Below are 19,522 nucleotides of genomic sequence, written 5' to 3' on the forward strand. Positions count from 1 at the left end.
CCTCACTTTTTTTTAGACTGAAGTGTAGTTGCTTTACAATGTTGTGTTAATTTCTGCTGTACAGCAAACTGATTCAATTATATATATATTTACCTTCTTTTTTCCAAACTATGAACTTTTAATTTTGTATTAGAATATAGCCTATTAACAATATTCTGGTAGCTTCAGGTGAACAGTGAAGGGACTCAGCCATACATATACACACGTATCCATTCTCCTGCAAGCCCTCCCATCCCATCCAAGCTGGCATGTATATATACATTCTTTTTTAATATTCTTCTCCATTTTGGTTTATCATAGAATAGTGAGTGTAGTTTCCTTTTCTATACAGTAGGACCTTATTGTTTATCCATTCTATACCTGCCCCTCATTTTATACCCTGTTCAGCTGCCCCATGCTGGCTGGGTTCAACCCCCTCCTCTGAGGTCCCACAGGCCTCCCACAGGCCTCACGCTACCCTCCTCAATAAGCACCTGTCATGCTGTTTCCCCCTTCAACTGTGAGCTCCTTGAAGGTCCAGGCAGCTTCTGCTTTTCTTCAGATCTCTAGTATCTAGCTCAGGGAGTGACACGCAGCATATCCTGAAAAAGATCTGTTGAATTAGGGTTAGTGTTCACAAGTAAGAATGCTAACCTGTGTAAGAGCTTTGTGAAAACAACTTTGGGCATTTTCCTGCATTGGTTTTCTGGAGCTTGTAAAGAATAATCCTTACAGTTGAAATTTACTGAGTACCCCACTATGCCCCAAGCTCTGTGCTCTATGCTTAACATCAGCCATCTCTATTTGAGCTTCATAGCAACACTGTGAGGTGGGTACTGTTATTGGCTTCATTTTACAGTTGATGAAATGAAAGCCTGAAGATGGTAGTAATTTTTCCCAGAGCTAGAGTATGGGAAAGGAGCAGTTCAGTGAGCATGGGGAAGAGGGCTAATCAGGAGGTTCTCTTGAGAGAAGGCTGATTTAGAGTTGACTATCCGGAGAGGAGTCCAGGGAGACACAGGGTGGGGCTCAGGTTAGGGTGAGGGAACGGGCGCCCGTGGGTCACTCAACAAGTTTATTTAGCGCACATTCACCAACCTGGCCAGTGGTCAGAATGCAGTAACTGGCAGCCTTTTCCCCTGCTTCTTGTGGGGCGAGTCCTTCTTTGTGACCCTCCATTCTCATCTCCGACGTGGCTCTGGCCACTAAGAGCCATAGTTTTGGGCCAGATCATCACTTAATTTAAACCCTAAATCAGACTATGGACCCCTCAGAGACAGAGGCTGAGTGCCCAGACCTGGCAGAGAGGAGAGACCTTGATGGACACAAGTGCTGTGGGAAACACAGGCTAATAGTTAAAGCTGAAGGGGGAGGGTGTCTCGTAATCTATTACATAAAGACTGGAAGCTTCAGTCTTGGACATCTAATCACCTGCTGCAGGTGTCCACCCAGAGGCCCCAGCATCCTCAACATGTCCAAATGGATGCTGTCTGTCAACCTCCCTGCCCAGACACCTTCTCTCTGGGTTATCACCCTAGCCAGAAACCTGGGAATCTGCAAAGACTCCTTCTGTTATTCACCTCCTATCAGACTCTCAAGATTCTACTGCCTGAACATCCCTTCTCTCCTTTACTATGGCTTTGCCTGGAGGTGACTCTCAGCGCCACTTCCTGCCTGCACTTTTGGTTCCCACTGACTTTAACTGGTCTCACTGTCTCTAGGCCAGTGTTGTCCAGTAGAACTTTCAGTGATAATGGAAATGTTCTATGTTTGTGCTATTCAGTAGGGTAGCCACCAGCCACATGTGGCTGCTGAGCACTTGAAATGGCTGGAACAACTGAAATACAAAGTTTTTAATTCCATTCAATTTGAAGTGTAAGTGGCGAGTGACTACTGTATTGGAGGGCATAGTTCTAGGCTCCTCCCATCCCATCCCTACTATCCAGGCTGCATACTGCCACCCAAATGAACTTTCTGAAATTGCACATCTGTGCAGTCCGTGTGTGTGCTCAGTTATGCCCGACTCTTTGCGGCCCCATGGACTGTAGTTCGCCCGGCTCCTCTGCCCGTGGAATGCTGGAATGGGGTGCAGTGGGGCGCCATTTCCTACTGCAGGTGGTCTTCCTGACCCAGGGATCAAGGTTGCATCTCTTCTATCTCCTGCACGGGTGGCTTCTTTATCACTAGCACCATATTCCTATGTAAAATCCCTTAGTACTGATTTCTTAAGACATTCAGAAACCAAACTCAAACTCCTTAGGTCAGCCCGTGAGTCATTTCCTACTCACTTCTTTCACTTCGTTTCCCACTACACTCTTCCTCTCACGTATCTTTCCCACCAGTCAGAAGGAACTCTTAGAATTCTCCTAATTTTCTGCCTCTGCGCATTGTTCCCTCTGCCTGGAACGCCCTACGCTCCTCCCAACCACTTCTTCCCCCTCCAACAAACACTCTCATGGAAATTAATTGCTTCCAGGTTAGAAATGCTTACTTATATTGCAGTACTATGATGCAGGCATGACAAAGCATTCTCATCTCTCCATTAAAGCAAATCCTCCAAAACTCAGCTCCAGGTCCACCTGCTGTGGGGTGTCCTGAACCCTATTCTGGGTAAGATCTTCCTCCATTGGGCATAGCTCTCTCATGGCACAAACACCACGGTGCCATGTTACTTTGGTTTCATTTGCTCTCTCTGGACTATGAACAACTTGAGACAAACTGTGTTCTTATTCACTCAGTTTTAGTACAGTGCCTGTTACATAGTGGATGTCCAGCTGTAGTCTTTGAGCATAAATTATGTTGCCAGCCACTGTTCTAGGAGGATACTTATAGCAGCAAATAAGACAGACCTTGCGTTTGTAGAGGAGAATGACAAGAGAACAAACAGATGAACGAGATTATTGCAGACCCAGCTTGTGCTGAAAACCCTCTTTTACGTCCACACTCACTACCCCCGCCCCTTCTCTGCCCTGCTTTATGCACTGAGAGGCTGATCTCTGCAGACTATGTCAATGGGCTCCCCATCTTCTGGCTTCTTGTTGGGTTCTGTCAATGGGAGGTATTGACGTGAAATGGGAGGGTGGGAGGAGAGTGAAGTTGGGGTATTTTTTCTCTAGCGAAGTCACCACGTTAGGCCACGGCTCCTGTCAGGTAGCTCTCCTTTACTTACAGTCTCTCCCTCTGGATTCCAGAAACAGATCCTTCTTCTTGCCCCTTCAGGTCCAAGACAGTAAGGGCTCCTCTCTGCTACAAGTCATATGGTACCACAATATCCTATGTTAGTTTCTCCATACCCTGTTCACACCTTTATAAATAATCCCATTATTAAACTCTTCTCAGTGATCTAGTTTGAATGGATTCTGTTCTTGCAAGGAACTTGAATAATAAAATGATTATTTGCAAATTTCTTTTCCACCATCCCTGGAATATCAGCCTTTCCCCTAAGCTGTCTCCCTTAGGGTCATAAGATGGCTGCTAAAGTTCCGGCCATAATATCCAGACAGGACAAGGGTCAGAGGGACCAGAGTGCATCTCTCATCACGAATCCCTTTTAAGAGTGAGGAAATCTTTCCTCAATTTAGTCCCACCAGATCTCTACAACATAATATTGGCCAGAATCATGTCACAGATTCATCCAAGGCAACTGGGCCACAATGACTGGTTCAGACCAGCCAAGACCCATTCCCTGGGGCCCACCTCCCCAGAAGCACATAACCCTGCAAAGAAATATGGAGGATACTTAGATAAAATTGGGGTGGTGGGTGCTGGGAAGGAGGAAAAATGAAAGTGGAGGGAATGGCTCTTGGGTGTCGACAAGTTGAGAAGCAGTTGGGAAAGGATTCTAAAGTTAGCTAAATGGCCTGCATGGGCTGGTAGCACAGCCAGGCTGTGCACCAGTAGGTCTGAATAGGGCCACCTTCTTGGCCAAGACTGTGTGAGCATGTTCAGGAGCACTTGGCTGATGAAGCAGGGTCCTTGGAGACCTTGTTTTGATGAGAGGACTAGAACATTCATTATCAGCAAACCACTGTGTTTATATGTAAAAGGGCATCTCTAAGTTGGACACAGAACTGTCCCCTGAGCTGCTGAACTTGCCCTTCAGTACAGTGGCGTAAACATTTCCCTGCAAGGCTGTTTTCACAATTTGTTGGCTCAGCAAACATTTTCCCAACAATAACGTCAACTGCCAACCAGAGCAGAATTAGTCAAATTATGATATCTAATGTGGGTCTAAATTAATCATATTTGATATTATTGAAGGAAGAAGAGGAAAAGGAAAAAGAAGGTCTGCCTTTATCTCCATTATTTTGTATCTGGAGAACCTCCAGGATATCCCTTAGCCCCTTCTCTGGGCAGTGTCCCAGGGTCTGCACTGTTGCAGCCCTTCCCCAGCCATCAGATATGGAGCCCTCTTGTCCCAGCCCTGCAGAGCTCTCTCTGCTAAGAGTAGCTACAGAGCCTGCTCTCTTCTGACTTTTGTGGTGGAGCCGGATTGTGGAAAGAGGAGCTGAGACCTGTTGAGAGGAACCACGCGGCTCCAAAACTGAAAGCAGTCAAGGCCTCCTGGTGATCATGGCCATGTGATCCACAGTGAGACGCAGTCCAGATGCTGGCCCTGGGCTAATGTGAAGGTGGCATGAGGCAGATGCCTTAGCTGGGCCGGGCTGAGATGAGCTTCTTAAGACAGGACCATGCCTGATCACGTGTCTTCTGGCAACAGGATCATGCCTGATCACGTGTCTTCTGGCAACAGGATGACTAGCACTCATCTGGCAGGTACTGAAGAAAGGACCTGGGTTTGGAGAGGCAATCCATTCAGCCAGCCATCTTGGACTTGGTGCCCTGCCAACAAGACCCAGAATCTCACCAGGCCACTACCATTTCAAACCTGACATATTTTGCTATTTGGAGGTTTGACATTTTCCACTTGCTCCTTGGAAGAAAAGCTATCACAAACCTAGACAGCATATTAAAAAGCAGAGACATCATTTTGCTAACAAAGGTCCGTGTAGTTAAAGCTATGTTTTTTCCAATAGTCATGTATGGATGTGAGAGTTGGACCATAAAGAAGGCTGAATGCCAAATTGATGCTTTTGAACTGTGGTGCTTAGAGAAGATTCTTGAGAGTCCCTTGGACAGCAAAGAGATCAAACCAGTCAATCCTAAAGGAAGTCAACCCTGAATATTCATTGGAAGGACTGATGTTGAAGCTGAAACTCCAATACTTTGGCCACCTAATGCGAAGTGCCAACTCATTGGAAAAGACTCTGATGCTGGGAAAGACTGAGGGCAGGAGGAGACAGGGGTGACCGAGGATGAGATGGTTGGATGGCATCACCAACTCAATGGACATGAGTTTGAGCAAACTCCAGGAGATAGTGAAGGACAGGGAAGCCTGGCGTGCTGCAGTCCATGGGGTCACAAAGAGTCAGACATGACTTAGCGACTAAAAAAACACAACAATTCATTTATTTAACAAATATTTATTTGGCATCCGCAATGTACCAGTTTGCTGTTGATGAAGTATTGGGCACAACAGACAGAAGTGCCTGTTCTGCAGGCACTCACATTCTAGTCGAGGAATATAGACCATACAGAGCATTGAGAAGTAAAATACATACCATGTCTGAAATTTTCAGTAGCCACATGTGGGGAGCAGCTGCTGTATTTTAAAAAATTATTACTTATTTATTTGTCTGCGCCGGGTCTTAGTTGTGGTACTCAGGATCTTTCAGCATCTGGGATCTCTAGTTGCGGCATGAGAACTCTTATTTGTGCCGCATGTGGGATCTAGTTCCCTGACCAGGGATCAAACCTGGTCCCCCTGAATTGGAAGAATGGAGTCTCCACCCCTGGACCACCAGGGGAGTCCCTACATAGTGTGTTCAAAGTTTGTTCAGTGCCACAGACCTGTCAAACAAGTGCCATGAATAAATATCAAGTTACGAAGAGGGATGGAGACTATGATTCAGGGTAGCAGTTCTACATAGGATGGCCAAGGAAGGCATACTGAGAATGATATTCAGGGAGGTAAGATATGAGGATCCAGGGGGAAAGCGTCTCCAGGTGGCAGGAACAGCAGAAGCAAAGGCCGGATGTCGAACAGATCGGTCGATATTGTCCACTTGCCTCTCCAGACCACTCTCCACCCTTCTACTCAGTCCCCAATGACTGACTTCCACGGGCGTCAGGAATGGACCCTCTGCTTTTTGGCTTCTAGCTAGGTTCAGTCTGTGGAAGGTTACCAGCAGGACATCAGAGGCTGTGAATGGAATGAGGTCAGAGTATTTAGGCTCTCTCCCTGTAGGGTCTTGGCATGCTATCTGCAACTCTCTCAAAGGCTCCAGCTCCCTCTATGGCCTTACCACAGCCACCTTCTCTGGGTTCTGTTTTCTGCTCCTTCCTCCCATCACTTCTGGCCTTGCTGTTGCCTGCCCTACTGATTTCCTGCTGCATTTGCTGCTGCATTGTCCTACTGATTTCCCTAAACCTTGAACCTTTGTGAGTGGTCCCTTTATTAAATTCTCCTCAATGACTCAGTTTTAGGGGCCCCTCTGTTTCCTGAAAGGACTGACCTTGACAGATACGGGGAGGGACTTACCTGGAGTGTCTTAGGAACCTCAGGCTGCTCTGGTGCCTGGAGAGGAGTGACCCAGGCAAGGGGGAGGGATAGGAGAGGAGGTCAGAGAGGCCACGGGAACCACAGCTGGAAAGGTCTTGCGGGCCATTGTAAGGACTGCTTCCTCTGAGATTCATCAAAAACTTTAACTTGGGGAAAGGATGGCATATCTTTCTCAGCTAGCAGCTGGGAGAGAAAATAGGGCACCTTCCTTCCCAGGGTGTCTCCCAGCCAGGGAGGCTGTCAGCCAGCCAGCAGGGCATGAACTCTGCTCCTAGTGCGGTGAGATGGCCCAGACTCATCTGATGGTCTCTGCCTCAAGCGTGGGTTCTTTCCAGACACTCCCCAGCCAACAACTCCTCAACTCCATCATGGGGCCTTCTGGAGATAAAACTAGCCTCTCACAATACTGCTGATGGTGGCATTGTTGGCACAGGGGCAGGCCCGTTGGCACAGAAGCTGTTAAATAAGAGTAACTTCTTAGGATTCTGTCCAACCTGCCCAGGACTTCTCGGATCTGCCTCAAGTGTTGAGGTTTAATCACTCAGAGAGCACTGTTGGGTAAGCCTCTCTGGCCTGCAGGTTTTGGCTCTAATCCTTTCAGGTGCAAGCCCCCAAACCCAACTCCTAGTAGAAGAGAAAGATGAAGAAGGGGAGGAGAAGGGGGAGAAAGAAGAGGAAGTGGTAAAGAAGAAGGAAAAGGGGAGAAAGGAGCAGATGGGAGAGGTGGTGATGCTATCAATTCACATAATAGAGAAGTTCTATGGTGAACTTCCCTGGCTTCAGGAATAACTGGACCTCGTCGCTCAGGGTCATCAATTCTTTCCCTCCCTCCCCTCATCCCTCAGTTCTGCTTTCCTCTAATGGGCTTCTTAAAAATGGCCATTGGTCGGTCCAGAATTATTTTCTAACCAGCTTAGCCACTTCTGGCAGAAAGAGAACTTTGCTTTTCCAACAACTTCATTAAAACTCCCATAAAGGGTTCTCAGTGGCTTGGCCTGAGTCATGTGTTAGCCTGGGGACCTGGGATGGGGTTAGTTCCACCAAGCCCATCAGCTAAGAGTAGGGGTGGGGTGGTCCCCAAAGGACAAATGAAGTGATATTTCTAGTTGAAGAGAGAATGGATGCTGGGCACACAAAACCCCTCACAGGTCTTCTACTATCAACTGGGGTAACCATATAATGTACGTCCAAGCCAGGACTCATAAAAAAAAATTATTTATTTGGCTGTGCCGGGTCTTAGTTGTGGCACACTGGATCTTTGATCTTCATTGCAGCATGCAGGGTCTTGTTGGGCCTAGTTCCCTGACCAAATATCGAATCAGGGCCCCCTGCATTGGGAGCCTGAAGTCTTAGCCACTGGACCACGGGGGAAGTCCCAAGCCAAGACTCTCTTGAGAATGAAAGAGAGAACTTTTAATAGATAAGACAACCGGCTTAGACCAAGACTATTCTGAGAAAGTCTCATTAGCCTGCCTAGAGCAGCCAAGAGCCAGAGAGCTAGGGGCTGCCCCGTTTGAACCTTGGATCCTGCAGACTGGATCTCTCTATCTTTCTTGGCACGGGTAGCAGAGAGGAAGGCGCTCAGGGCTCGGATCTCAGGTGGGGTGGCAGGTGGCTTGGTGGGGTGAAGACACATTGGAAGACAAATCCTATTTCTCCATATTCACTTAAACTTCACTCTTCTCAAACTGTCTCACACCAACCTTCCACTCCCATGCTTTGTTCAAGTTACAGCCGTGCCTCGTGCCAGGGGTGCCCTTCCTATTCTCCTCATACTCCAGGACTCCTCTCTATTCCTTTGCTCACCCCTAGGGCTCTCAGCCTTCTGTAGCATTTCCAGAGTTAGCTTAGGCTCTGTTTGGGTGTGATTCCTACTTCCACCACTGGGTAGTGAGTTTGTTCTGAGTCTGGTTGTCTCCTCATCCCCTGACCACATAGCCCTCAGCAGTGCTGAATGAAGACTCTAGGCTAGGCTGGCCAAAACCCTCAACTGTGTCTAGCCCAGAGCCCCCTCCTTTCTGCACTGCCCACCCTTCCCTCTGTGTTCCTGGTATCGATTGCTAGGGAATTCTAGCCAAAGAGCTTCTCACGCAAAGGCATACAAACTTTGACCCAGGATTGGCTGTTTAACTCCAGGTCAAGGTCCTCTAACCTCCTGCCTGTCTCCCTCTTTTTCTGCCCTGGTGCCCTGAGGGCCCCCTTCCGTCTTCTGAGCTGTCCTCCAAGACAGGCTTGGTGATGAGAAGTGCAGGGCCTCCCATAACCCCAGTGCATCAGACTCTTGTCCAGGAAGATGGGGACAAGGGGGCACTCTGACCGAGGCACTGAGCCTGTCTACCTTTGGCCCTCTGGGGCTTTGCTGGTAGTCTGGGACAATAAATCACGGTGGGAAGAGCTCTGGCCTCAAAGCAAGGGCCTGGGCTCTGCTTTGATTTGTTATTCAGCTTTGTTCTGATTTTGGCCTCTCCAGCTGAGAAGTGAGACAGGAATTGGCTTAATTAGCTAAAATTTCTTTGGAAACAAGATTTCCTTGGAGGACTTCCCTGGTGGACCCTGGTAGTCCAGTGGTTAACAATCTGCCTACCAATGCACGGGACACAGGTTCGATCCCTGGTCTGGGAAGATCCCACATGCTGAGGTGCAACTAAGCCTGTGTGCCACAACTACTGAGCATATGGGCCACAAGTACTGAAGCCCGCTTGCCCCAGAGCCCGTGCTCCTCAACAAGAGAAGCCACTGCAGTGAGACGCCAGAGCACCACAGCTAGAGAGTAGTCCAGGCTGGCCACATCAGAAGAAAGCCTGTGCACAGCAAGGAAGACTCAGCATGGCCACAATAAAAAAAAAAAAAAAAAAAAGAATCCCTTGGAAAATGGGAGGAAAGCAACGTATCTTTTACCAAGAGAAGAGTTTTTCTGCAGATGGTCTTTCAGCTGTGAAGGGCAGGCTGCCATGAGTCTTCTTTTATTTTTTAAATTTTATTTATTTCTTTTGGCTATTCTGGGCCTTCGTTGCTGCACGGGCTTTTCTCCACGGGGAGAGAGAGGACTGATCTCTAGTTGCAGCGCATGAGCTTCTCACTGTGGTGGCTCCTCTTGTGGAGCGTGGGCTCTAGGGCTCCCGGGCTTCAGTAGTTGAGGCACACGGGCTCAATAGCTGTGGTTCCCTGGCTCGAGTACACAGGCTCCACCACACGTGGGAGTGCCCTGAATCAGGATCACACCTGTGTCTCCTGCACTGGGAGGTGGATTATTTACCCCCGAGCTGCCAGGGAAGCTCTGTGATGCTTCTCTAGAGCTACGGCATTGCTGGGGACTCTGAGAGCCAAAGGAGAGATTGCGCTACAGAGCAGGGTGATGGATTTGGAAGTGCCTTCCTTCCTTGCCACGGCTTCCGCATACATTCTTTCCACTCTCCGTGGCTTTAGCTCCTACTTGGTGTAAAGGATAGACCTTTCTTGGGTACTGCAAAAATTCTCAGACCAAGCCTGAGATGCAAAGGTGAAATGAATAGAAGGATGCTGGACAGAATGGAAGCCCAGCAATACCTCCCTCCTGCCTGTTCTGTTACCTAAATTCCATCATTATATCATTAGCACTTTGGGCTCAACACCCTGGTCATGCACCTTAATATAGATGGACTTAACTCCTTTACCTGTTATTAATATCTTGCAAGATCTTGGCTTATCAGATCAATTTCCCAAGGCTGATTTTCTGTGTTAGAGCATGGAGGATGGAGTGACAGTTTGGGTCCATGTCCTGGCAAGAACCAAATGTTCTGAGAATTACCATGAAGCAATGCTGGAAATAGACCAGGAGAAATCTAACTTGCTGTGCAAAGGATCCAGGAAGTGTTCTCAGAGGAAGTGATGTCTTGCTGCTGCTGCTGCTCAGTCGCTTCAGTCGTGTCCGACTCTGTGCGACCCCATAGACGGCAGCCCTCCAGGCTCCCCCGTCCCTGGGATTCTCCAGGCAAGAACACTGGAGTGGGTTGCCATTTCCTTCTCCAATGCATGAAAGTGAAAAGTGAAAGGGAAGTCGCTCAGTCGTGTCAGACTCTTAGCGACCCCATGGACTACAGCCTACCAGGCTCCTCCGTCCATGGGATTTTCCAGGCAAGAGTACTGGAGTGGGGTGCCATTGCCTTCTCCAGTGATGTCTTAGCTGAGGCTTAATGTAGGAAAGATTCAAAGTAGAAGTGGGCATTCCTGTTAGGCTCTGCAAAAGATTCTGGTTTCTATTCAGATGTGAGCTACTGAAGGGGCAAGGTGGTGATGGAATGAGATTTTGCATCTTTGAAAAGACACCTGGGATGCCACAGGGTGGAGAAGGAATTGGAGGCACTGAAAGTCAGATGGTACCCTGGTTGGAGTTTATTAGTACTCTGGGGAGCAATGATGGGGGCCTGGATGAAGATGGACAGAAATCAAAGTGGAGAAATGGGTCCTTTACCCCTCAGTCTGTTCCCAGCATGTTAGCCAGTGATCTTCCTTGACTCAGACCTCACAGTGTCTCTGTCTCACGCAAAGAAGTCCCTTCTCAGCAGGGTGCTCCCAGCATCTAGGGCAGGGCTGTTCTCCACCCTCAGCATCCTCACATCCACCAAATTCCAGGAGAACTCCCCAGTCACAGGACACTGCACATTTCCAGTGCCCCTGGTACCGCTCCTTCTTTCAAGGACCACTGTGCAGGGCCTTGAACTTGCTGTTCCTTCTGCCAGCTGCACTCTTCTTCCAGATATCTGTGTGCCTTGATTCTTGGCTGGGTGTCTGCCCTTTCTGCCTGGGCTAGGTGTCCTTTCCTCAATGTCCTTTGAATTGCAATCTGCCCCTACATGATTCCTACCCCTTCTCTGTCTTATTTTTCTCTATAGCACTTTTCATCCTCTGAGACTCTCTAGGCATTTTCTGGCCTCACCTCCCATCCCCCGTGCCCCACAATGTAAGCTACAGGGAAGCAGGAGGTGGTCAGCTTTGTTCACTCCTGTATCAGTCACTGGCATCCAGAACAGTGTCTGGTACATAGTAGGCGTTTGGTAAATACTTATCTGTGCAGTGCCCGAGGTGGCATCTGACTGTAGTGGGAGGTGAGGGGGTAGGATGAGGCTCTGTTTTCTGGTATGGGCCAGCGGATGGCAGTGCCATTCGTAGGGTTGGGGAGCGCGGTTGAACTCGGAGAACGGGTGATGTAGTTAATTGGAGACACATTGAGCTAAACAAGCTTTTTTTTTTGCCTGGACATCCTACATTGGGAAGGCTCGGCAGGGGCGGGGACAGACCAGCTGACCCAGGCGGTGCTGGGGCTGCGTGTCTCGCCACAGGCGTGGGCCAAAACTATGGACACACTCAGTCGCCCGCTTGTTTGCAAAAGCTCAGCTCTGCACGCAAACCTAGGCCCTTTGCACCGCCCCACCACCCATCCAATCACGCACCCACGAGCGTTAGTCGGCTTGTCTCGCTCCGCCTCTGCCCCCACGCTCCGCTAGAGACTGGCCCTTTAAGAGCCCCGCCCCCGACTCCCCCCACACCCCCGCTCCTCGTCCCGCCCCCGCCCCCCCGCGCTCGCGTGACTGTGCCAGGACCCGAGCCGGGCCAGGGAGTTGGGCTGCTGGGTGGCTGCGCCGGCCTCCGGGTCCTTCTCACGCAATTTCTGGGCACCGCGCCCCCGGCCAGGTGGGGCTGGGATGGGCCGCGTGACCTCTGCCCCCTGGAGGGATGTACCAGACACAGGCACGCTAGCCTGGGGAGGCATCTGCGCCCGCCACCCCTCCCCGCCCCCTTTAGGAGTCCCTGAGCTCCCTTTCTCGCCCCCCACCCCCACCCCAAGGCCTCTTCTAACCCTTTCCTCGGCCGCTGGGAGATCCGCTCGCCGCACGATTACTCTGCCCTGCCAAAGCGCTAGTAGCCCCAGGAACCTCGAGGGCCCGAGGGTGCTGGCTCGAAGTACCCTTGGTTTGCAGAGTGGTCCTAGGGGCGGCTCAACGCGTCCAGCTAGTGCGCACATTAGCAAGGCTGCACCACATTCTCCATCCCTTCCCGCATTCCGGCCCTCCCATCAGTGAGCGCGGACTTCTAGTCGTCAGGGCTCCGGGGGTTCTGGGGGTGGGGGAGGCTCTGGGGAAAGGGGCCAGCCCATCGGCGCCTCTGGCCTTCCGGCCCTAATGACCTCGGGGCTGGGGTCGCCATGCTTCTCACGCGAGCCTGGACTCAATAACAGGGGTTAGGAGGTCATCCCCGGGCAGCTCCGCCCCTGCCTGCCAGCCTGGTTCCTATCTGCTGGTAGAGAAGAGGAAGCACTCCCAGTGTTCAGTGGGTGCAAAAATGAGGGTGACTGGTCCCCGTGCCCCGGGATGGAGCACCCTTATACCCTCTTTCGGGCTATCATGGGATTTCTTCCCCAAACTCCTCCCCAATTGGGCTCTGAGCTTGTCCAGGGGTACCTTGGGACTGAGGGTCCCAAGTGTCCCTAGCCTTCATCTCTTTAAGAGCCAGCACTTGATCGAGGCATCCCCAGAGTTGGTTCTTACCTATCCCCCAGCTTCCTCTCTCGCCCCTCCCTCCTCCGTCCCAAAGCTTCCAAAAGCCACCAGTTCTCCTCCCCCCTGCCCCTCCCTCTTTCCCATCCCCGCGCTCCGGGAGGCGTGGCCGCACGCCCAAGCTGCCTATAAAGGTGGCATTGCTTTCACCCTCACTCTGAAGGTGACAATTCCTTGGAGCCTTCCCTGATCTTCTTTGGGGTCCCTGGCTGCAGAGACCACTCTTCCCAGCCCAGCTCTGCACCCCCTCACAGCCACAGGTGAGTGCTGGGGGTTTCTGGGTTGTCGCTTCCCTCCGCCAAAAGGAAAATTTTGATGCCTCCATGTCTCCTGGTCTAGCACCTCAAAAAAAAAAAAAAAAAAGGAGGCTATGAGTGTCCTTAGTAAGGAGGCAGTCCAGCTTCCCTCACTAAGTGGGAAACTGAAGCCCCAGGGGAAGGGCTGGACTTGCCCAAGATTCCATGGCTAGTACCAGAACTGCTCCCCTCTCAGCATTCCAGGACTTAGGTTCCAGCTCATCCCCTGCTGACTCCTGGAATGCCTGGGGGCTTCCCCATGGAGGTCACCTGGAAGGTTGGAATAGGACACAGGTGTGAGAGACTGTGTGAGCCAGTACAGCACTCCTTCAGGCTCTGTGAGCAGGAGGCTGCTCTGCGGTCAGGGTGGGTAAGGGGGCAAGTGGGGTTCTTACCAGCTGTACCCTGCCTTATCCAAAAGCTGCTCCTGGCTGGGGCCACCCTCCGGAGGCATAGCTTGTCAGCGCTGAGAGGTGTTGGCTGGACAAGGGAGGCTGATCTGAGAGGGGGTCCTGGGCATTGTCCAGGGGCCTGCCCTGTTCCACTGTCTTCTCTGGCCTCTGCTGGGGCGGATCAGTGTGAGAGAATGCCCTCTGCAGAAAACTTGACCCTGAAAACTCAGCAATCACACCTCTCTTGGCCTCCTACCATCTTACAAAGGCTAGGGGTCTTTGGAGCACCCAGTGTGCAGAAGGGGACCCCACGGCACGCCAAGGCCTAGCAGTGTCCCCAGTTCGCTCAAGGAGTCTGGACTCAAGTGTGCTTTGGGGTTCAGCTCCTTCAGGAAGCCTCCCTAGACAGACAACTATAGTAGTTCAGGAAGGAACCATACAACCTCCCCATCTTGGGTGGCTCTTCTGTAGGGAAACTTCACTAGTCAAACTACGCTTAACCTCAAAGGAAAGGTCAGAGTTTTCTCTTATCTGAGATCAGCTGGGTACCCTGAATCAGAGACCATGTCCCATCCCTTCTCTCAGGTGATGTGACTGAAGCCCAGAACCGTAAAATGAACTGTCCAATCCAAGGCCATGTCATAAAGCCTGGAACCCTTGTCTCCTGACCTCCAGTCCAGGGCATCAGTAAGATGCCCCTGTCATAGCCCCTCGCCTCGAAGAGAGGAGTCCATGAATTTGCACACCCTTTCTAGACTGAACCTAGAGAAAGTATTGTGTCAGTGTCAGTTAAATTTAGCTCCATTCCTAGTTTCTCATATTCCAGTCCAGAGTTTTCTTACAGCCTCTGCCTGGTAGGATCCTTCCATTTATTCACAGCTCTTGAGTGACTGGCAAATGGGGGAGGTCCAGACTATTCATTCATTGAGAACTGAGCCCAGTGAAAACCTTGGCCTGGAATTGTGTGACCGGGAGCCTCAATCTAGTTGGCCTCCTGCTGTGTTTAAACTGTGAGTCTGCTGAGCGCAGAGAGTTGGGGCTAAGGGCACTGTGGCTTAGACAGTAAGGAAAGGGGGCAGTCACCTGTCCCCTCCCCACTGTGTCCCGGTGTCTGGCCAGATTCCCTAAATCCTGGCTTTGAACCGTAGAGAACTGACAGTACTGAGAAGATTCCTTTTCATCCGTTGATCTGACCACTCCTGTACCTATGACAGGAACATAGGAACGGGGAAGATGGCCGTGAATCTTCCCAGGAAACGTTACCTAAGAAGTCTGAGCCCTGGCTCTGTCTGAGAGCTGGGTGCCTTTAGCCAAGTCAGTGCCTCCTCTGGAGGTCAGTTTCCCCAGATGTGAAACGCGGCTTAAGAAGAGGGGATCCTTAGTTCTTTGGTAGTGTTGTCCCAAGTTGGGTGGGTAATACTCAGGGGAATTGGGTGACACACATCGATTATGTGCTTATTTTAATATATGTTAGGGGAAAAAAACAAACCTGTATTTTCACACAGATGTTACTGTGTGAAACGGTGCTACGTGGGTGGATTTAAAGTTGATTTTAGAAAAATATGAAATAAATAATAGTATAGATGTTCTATGGAAATCACAGACTGACACTGAGATTTGGTATGGCAGGTAAGGTGTTCTGGAATTAGACAAGTTTGGATTGGGTTTGGATTCTATCATTGCTGGCTGTGTGACTTTGGGCAAGTTATGTACTTTTTCTGAGCCTCAGAGCTGCCTACCACAAAGGCTGTGGCCAGGACTGAATGAAGAGTGACTGAAATTCTTGGTATGGAGTTGGCAGCTCCACAAACAGCTTCTCCTATCTCCTCTCCCATTTCACGCCCAGTGAACAGTTCTGGATAAGGTTTTCCCTTTTCTTGACTGGTGTGCTGACATTTTAGGACACTGGCTCCTTCCATCCTCCTGTCAGATCTTTTGACCTTTTCCTCCCATCTGACCTCTCAGCAGCCACCTTGGAATCTACGTGGATCATGTTTCCTGTGTTTGGACTCCCCATCCCCATCTCGGCCACAGAACTTCTCCTGGCCTCTGCTGTGTTCTGCCTGGTATTCTGGGTGGTCAGGACCTGGCGGCCTCGGGTCCCTCAAGGCCTGAAGAGTCCACCAGAGCCCTGGGGCTGGCCCCTGCTCGGGCACATGCTGACCTTGGGGAAGAACCCACACGTGGTCCTGTCGCAGCTGAGCCAGCGCTATGGGGACGTGCTGCAGATCCGCATTGGCCGCACACCCGTGCTGGTGCTCAGCGGCCTGGACACCATCCGGCAGGCGCTGGTGCGGCAGGGCGATGATTTCAAGGGCCGGCCCGACCTCTACAGCTTCACCTTGATCTCTGACGGCCAGAGCATGACCTTCAACCCAGACTCTGGACCGGTGTGGGCTGCCCGGCGACGCCTGGCCCAGAATGCCCTGAAGAGTTTCTCCACCGCCTCAGACCCGGCATCCTCGTCCTCCTGCTACCTGGAAGAGCATGTGAGCAAGGAGGCTGAGGCCCTCCTGGGCAAGTTCCAGGAGCTGATGTCAGGGCCTGGGCGCTTCGACCCCTACAGGTATGTAGTGGTCTCAGTGGCCAATGTCATCTGTGCCATATGCTTTGGCCGGCGCTATGACCACGATGACCAAGAGTTTCTTAGCCTCATCAACCTGAGTAATGAGTTTGGGGAGATAACTGCCTCCGGGAACCCAGCTGACTTCATCCCTGTCCTCCGGTACCTGCCCAACACTGCCCTGGACCTCTTCAAGGACCTGAATCAGAGGTTCTACGTCTTTGTACAGAAGATAGTCAAGGAACACTATAAAACGTTTGAGAAGGTATACCCTAGGGAGAGGCAGGTGGGTGGCAGGGAGCAGGGAGAGTCAGGGGTCAGGAGTCAGAGATAGCTGGGGCCGAGTGGAGTTTGGTAGGCTTTCACAGGCCTTCAGCCTGGGATTTTGAAGCCAGTAGTGGAGGGGATTCCGTCCTTGGCAGGAAAATAGAACTTTTTATTGGCCAGCCCTTCTAACTATCCATCACACAGCAGTATCTACTGTAGAGCCAGTCCATGCAGGACCCTAAGTTAGTTGTGGTAGGAACCAAGAAGAGTTGGTCTTCTGGCCTCATGGGAGAGAAAGGTGTAAAGGGCATGTGCAGATGATAATGTTACTAGACTCTGTCAAATGTCCCTCGAGTTGGGGCTGCAAATATTCTGGGTCAGGAGAGAGCCTTGGAAAGACAAGAGAAGCTGGGAGGGTAGGGGTGTGTGTGTGTGGTCACCTCTTGGATAAAGATGCTAGGGATGGGAAGGGACCAGGTCTGGATGGAGAGGCAGTTCTGGGTTTGGGATCTTCCTTACCTGTGGGCCTTCCCTACCCAGGGTCACATCCGGGACATCACAGACAGCCTGATTGAGCACTGTCAGGATAAGAGGCTGGACGAGAATGCCAATATCCAGCTGTCGGATGAGAAGATCATTAATGTCGTGATAGACCTCTTTGGAGCCGGTATGAATTACCCCATTATACCATTCCTATGGCCAGCTGCCCTGATCCACCAAGTACCTAACTTCTCCCTCTGTTCTCCCCTGGCCAGGGTTTGACACAGTCACAACTGCCATTTCCTGGAGCCTCCTGTACCTGGTGACAAGCCCCAGGGTGCAAAAAAAGATTCAGGAGGAGCTGGGTAGGTGGTGGCTTCCCTCAGAGTGCTCAAGGCAGGAGGCCCAGCCAAGGTCTGAGTGGCCCCTGACCTGCTTGGTCCTCTGTGCTCTGCAGACACAGTGATTGGCAGGGCGCGGTGGCCCCAGCTCTCTGACAGACCTCAGCTGCCCTATTTGGAGGCCTTCATCCTGGAGACCTTCCGACACTCCTCCTTCGTCCCCTTCACCATCCCACACAGGTGAGGCCCCATGGATCTGCTGCTGTCTGATGCTGGGCCTGATCAGGGTGGTAGGAAGGCTAGGGAATGGGAGGCAGGGAGATCTCCTTGTGGCCCTGAGCCTGACTGAGCTTCCTCCCTCCTCAGTACCACAAGAGACACCAATTTGAATGGCTTTTACATCCCCAAGGGGCGCTGTGTCTTTGTGAACCAATGGCAGATCAACCATGACCAGTAAGTTGAGAAGGGGCAGGGAAAGCTCCCCAGCTCCTGAGCTTCACACTTTGCTGTCTCTGGGCCACTTGCCTGAACCCTATTCTTTTCAGCTGGGGCTCAACCCGCTTGATGGTTCTGAGTCCCCAGGCTGCCTCTTCAGCTCTTCTGTCTGATTATAGGAAGCTATGGGAGGATCCATCTGAGTTCCGGCCAGAACGGTTTCTCACTACTGATGGCACCGTCAACAAAGTACTGAGTGAGAAGGTGATTATTTTCGGCTTGGGCAAGCGGAAGTGCATTGGTGAGATCATTGCCCGCTTGGAGGTCTTTCTCTTCTTGGCCATCCTGCTGCATCAGGTGGAATTCCACGTGACCCCGGGTGTGAAGGTGGACATGACCCCCCTGTATGGGCTGACCATGAAGCACGCCCGCTGTGAGCACTTTCAGGTGCGCATGCGCTCTTAGGGGAGAGTCCTGCAGCCTAGACAGCCCATGTACTCTTGGGGGACAGACAGCCCTGCCCCTGTCTGGGCAGCCAGGCCAGGGGCCTAGCCCAGGGGAGCCTAAACCCACAGACATTGTTGGGCTGATTTTTTTGCTGTCTGAGCTGTGTGCAAGCTTGAGGGATCATACCTGCCCCCCACCCTGGACTTGTCCTTCTGCACACTGACCACAGATAGCGGACACATCAGAGGCCACACAGGAGCTGATGGAGCCCTTCTGAAGTTGTGCTGGAAGGGCTAGAGGATCCTCAGGCCTCTGGAAGCCTCTAAAGAGGTTTTGGGAAGCCCCTGGGCCCGTCCCACAAGCTGGTTGGCTTTCCATGGAGGCTGACTGGCTTGAGAAACATTCAGAGCAGGTCACACCAGGGCCTGACCAATCTCTTTGACAATTGGGAGCTGTCAAGACTGAAGGGAAGAGGCAGTCCAGAATACTGACATGGAAGTGGTCTCCCTGCTTAAACAAGACTGAGAAATCTGACCACTAGGGTCTGGGACACTCTGCCTGGGAGATGACCTTCCTCTCTGCAGGCAGGGGTGGGGCTGCTGCCTGACCTTGTGAGGCCCTTGTTCCTGTCCAGGTAGGGCTGAGAACTTGTGTCTAACAGAAGCAGAGAGCAGAGGGAGGCCCAAATCCAGGCACCAGGACTGGATCAGGAGGGAGGGGGTGGTAATCGAGTCACTTTCTACTGCATCTCCTTTCAATATACCCTGTGTTAAAAAGTCTTTTAAAAATTTTAGCCTGCATTGTGTTTGTATGTTTGTGTTTACCATATATGAGAGCTTAAGAGCAGCTTATTGAGAGCCATGAAGAAAATTCTAACCCAGGTATCCAGAAATGTGTAGGAAATATCTATCTACCTGAGCTAAATAAAGATATTATTCAGAAGTCCGTATTGGTGGAGACTTTAAAAATCTTGAATGAAGTCATCTACATGCCCATTCTGAGCCCAGTCTCGTGTCGGGTTTTGCTGTGGGAGGACACAGCGGGGGAGGAGGAGGCGGTGCTCTCAGGAGCTGTCAGAAGCCACTGCTCTCAGGCAGCTCGCAGTCTGGTTTGGGCACAAGACTCTGTCACTTCACTGCCTTCCTCCTTCTCTAACTGATCACACAT

The 19,522-nt window shown here is 51.1% G+C and overlaps 1 protein-coding gene across 2 annotated transcripts; it reads left to right on the forward strand.

Moving 5' to 3' along the window:
- The first annotated feature begins 13,306 nt into the window (after positions 1 to 13,306).
- On the forward strand, positions 13,307 to 19,293 carry CYP1A1 (cytochrome P450 family 1 subfamily A member 1). 2 transcript variants are annotated; one of them, XM_068990856.1, is made up of 7 exons: positions 13,307 to 13,394; positions 15,788 to 16,650; positions 17,193 to 17,319; positions 17,408 to 17,497; positions 17,590 to 17,713; positions 17,840 to 17,926; positions 18,088 to 19,293. In XM_068990856.1, the coding sequence occupies exons 2-7, from the start codon at positions 15,814 to 15,816 to the stop codon at positions 18,371 to 18,373; spliced, it is 1,551 nt and encodes a 516-aa protein (XP_068846957.1). In that variant the 5' UTR covers positions 13,307 to 13,394; positions 15,788 to 15,813; the 3' UTR covers positions 18,374 to 19,293. The 2 variants fall into 2 exon arrangements, with proteins under 2 accessions (XP_068846957.1, XP_068846958.1); XM_068990857.1 differs by having other exon boundaries at positions 13,311 to 13,394; positions 15,791 to 16,650.
- The last annotated feature ends 229 nt before the right edge of the window (positions 19,294 to 19,522 follow it).

Source organism: Capricornis sumatraensis, chromosome 19, assembly GCF_032405125.1.
Source record: "Capricornis sumatraensis isolate serow.1 chromosome 19, serow.2, whole genome shotgun sequence".
NCBI lineage: Eukaryota > Metazoa > Chordata > Mammalia > Artiodactyla > Bovidae > Capricornis > Capricornis sumatraensis.